This window comes from Citrus clementina, unplaced genomic scaffold (assembly GCF_000493195.1).
Source record: "Citrus clementina cultivar Clemenules unplaced genomic scaffold, Citrus_clementina_v1.0 scaffold_1, whole genome shotgun sequence".
NCBI lineage: Eukaryota > Viridiplantae > Streptophyta > Magnoliopsida > Sapindales > Rutaceae > Citrus > Citrus x clementina.
This window is the reverse complement of record NW_006263303.1, coordinates 7,010,463-7,012,827: the sequence shown is the minus strand read 5'-3', so window position 1 is coordinate 7,012,827 and position 2,365 is coordinate 7,010,463. Positions and strand designations below refer to the sequence as shown.

Here is a 2,365-nt window from a genome sequence, read left to right as displayed (position 1 = left end):
CCACCACAAAATTTTAACATGTATTTTACACCACCTTTGTTTTTAAGTTTGTATCAATCAATCAATCACTTTGACACTAAAAAATAACAATTTTATCCTTAAATGAATTAAAATACTATTTTATTTTACAAAATTTTAAAAAATAAAAAACTATAATTATAAAAATATCCATGTGTTTAATAAAATAAATAAATCTTAAATCTAATATGTTAATTTTTTACAAATATAATTTAATTTAAATTTTTTCATATTAATTTTTTATAATCATAATTTCATTTTATTTGTATGGAGAAGTTTCTTAATATTATTTATAGGAAAGTTTACAATAATTATAGAGAGGTTCTCTTCATGTTAATTTTTGTAAACTTCTTTATACTTAATTTAATTACAAAAATTTAATAAAATTATAATTACATGATGTTCTTTTTTATAGTTATAATTTCATTTAAAAATTATCATCTTAAATTCTGAGATTTATTTGTTTTATTGAATTTAGGGGCATCCTTATAATTATAGTTTTTTTTTAAAATTTTATAGGATAACTTAATTTTTTAATTCATTTATGGGTAAAATGATTATTTTTAGTGTCACAATAATTGATTGATATAAATTTAAAAATAAAGATAGTGCAAAGTATATGTCGAAATTTTATGGTAATTAAATGTACATATAACAAAAAAATAGTGTAAAAATAATTTTCCTTCTAATAAACTCTCAAAGTTCTCTTTTGTACAAAATATGTACATATTTACAAATTCTATGTAAACTTATTTTGCAATCCATTTCAACCCAATCAAAAGGCCAATCTAACAAAAATTAGTTGGTCGCGATTGGATTAAAACACCTTTAAAATTGATAATACTTATTTTTCATAATTAGTAATTATGAAAATATAAATACAATCAAACACAATTAAATAAATATAACTAATAATTTTATTAGATAATTTTATTTTCATTTAAATATTTGAACATTGATTTTTTTTAATATTATACTTATTTAATTGAAGTACTTAATTTGTATTTAAAATAATGTACCGCTGTCTCATTAGTTCATGTACCAAAAAGTTATTAAATTTTATTATTTTTAATTTAAAAATAAATTTCTATTAATAATAAATCATATAAATTGAACACCTCAACTCACAACATCTCCTCTCTCTCTTTTTTTAAATTAATAAGTACCAAAAAAAAAAACCCTAATATACATATCTGGAGTTGTATGTTTGTCATAAAAAAAACTCCATTAATAATTAACTCGTATTTCTGCACATTAGAATTGAGGATATATAATAATAAAACCCTAATTACAATGGTCAAGAAAATAATGGAGAACAAAGTTGAAGAAGAAGAAAAGGGCGAAGCTCAACAACTTAAGAAAAGAAAGGGCAAAGACGTTTTTCCCTTCGGCAATTACAAAAACTACTACGGTTATCGCGTAATTAGTTTCTTTCTCTTTCTTTGTTTTTTTTTTTTTTAATTTTAATTTTAATTTTTAAAGCTAATTATATAAATAAATGCTGAGTGTATTTACTTATCTGTACTACTTCTTCAGATTGGTCAGGGCTTGAACGAAGATCCTCGATTTAAAGTGTTGAAAAAGGAATGGTTTGAAGGCAAAGATTGTCTCGACATTGGCTGCAATAGTGGCATCATTACCATTCAAATTGGTACGAATTTTTTTTTTCCCTAGATATTTGCACTAGGGGGCGTGGTTTTTGGAAAGTTCAAGTTTTGGGTTTTAGTAGAATTGTTCATTTTATAGTGAAGTGATTATGCTTTTCATGTTTGTTATGCAGCACAAAAGTTTAACTGCCGGAGTATCCTTGGGATTGACATCGACTCTAGTAAGATTTTACCTACCCTCTTAATGTTTGTTTGTTGCAATTATGATTTAAGTGGGAATGATTCATATTTTACTATCTTTATAAATTCTTGGGTTTCGATTTGTTCAGCCTGTTCCAGGGAATGTGATGTTGTTTTAATTTATATTCTAGTTGGGTTTTGAAATTAGAGTTTTTACTCATTGCATTGTCGGTGCCCTAATTGCATTGTCTTAGCCATGATATTACTGATGAGTGCCCAAGAAATATCGTCAATTGTTCTTGTTGGACACAGCATACAGATTGGCAGACTTCTAGTAGTCTGTTTTCATGTCTAGATGGTAGGTATGGGTATATGTGCAAGAATTGCATGTGTGCATCTGATTTTGGATTTCTTGTTCTTAATGGGTAAAGGGGGAATTGGTGATTGCTTTTGTTTTCAGTTTGTATGAATTTACCATCATGACTCATATGGAGTGCTCAATTATTAAAGTTAAGATTGTTAATTTGATATGAAGGACATATCATACGTCTTCTTTTCTC

At 25.4% G+C, this 2,365-nt stretch overlaps 1 protein-coding gene across 1 annotated transcript in view; it reads left to right on the top strand.

Moving 5' to 3' along the window:
- The first annotated feature begins 1,183 nt into the window (after positions 1 to 1,183).
- LOC18055940 (probable RNA methyltransferase At5g51130) overlaps positions 1,184 to 2,365 on the top strand; it is a 7,632-nt gene continuing 6,450 nt past the window's right edge. Inside the window, exons 1-3 of the mRNA XM_006451176.2 lie at positions 1,184 to 1,437; positions 1,555 to 1,669; positions 1,799 to 2,004. Of these exons, the coding sequence (XP_006451239.2) occupies positions 1,222 to 1,437; positions 1,555 to 1,669; positions 1,799 to 2,004 (537 nt within the window). The 5' untranslated portion in view covers positions 1,184 to 1,221. The remainder of the gene's footprint in view (positions 1,438 to 1,554; positions 1,670 to 1,798; positions 2,005 to 2,365) is intronic.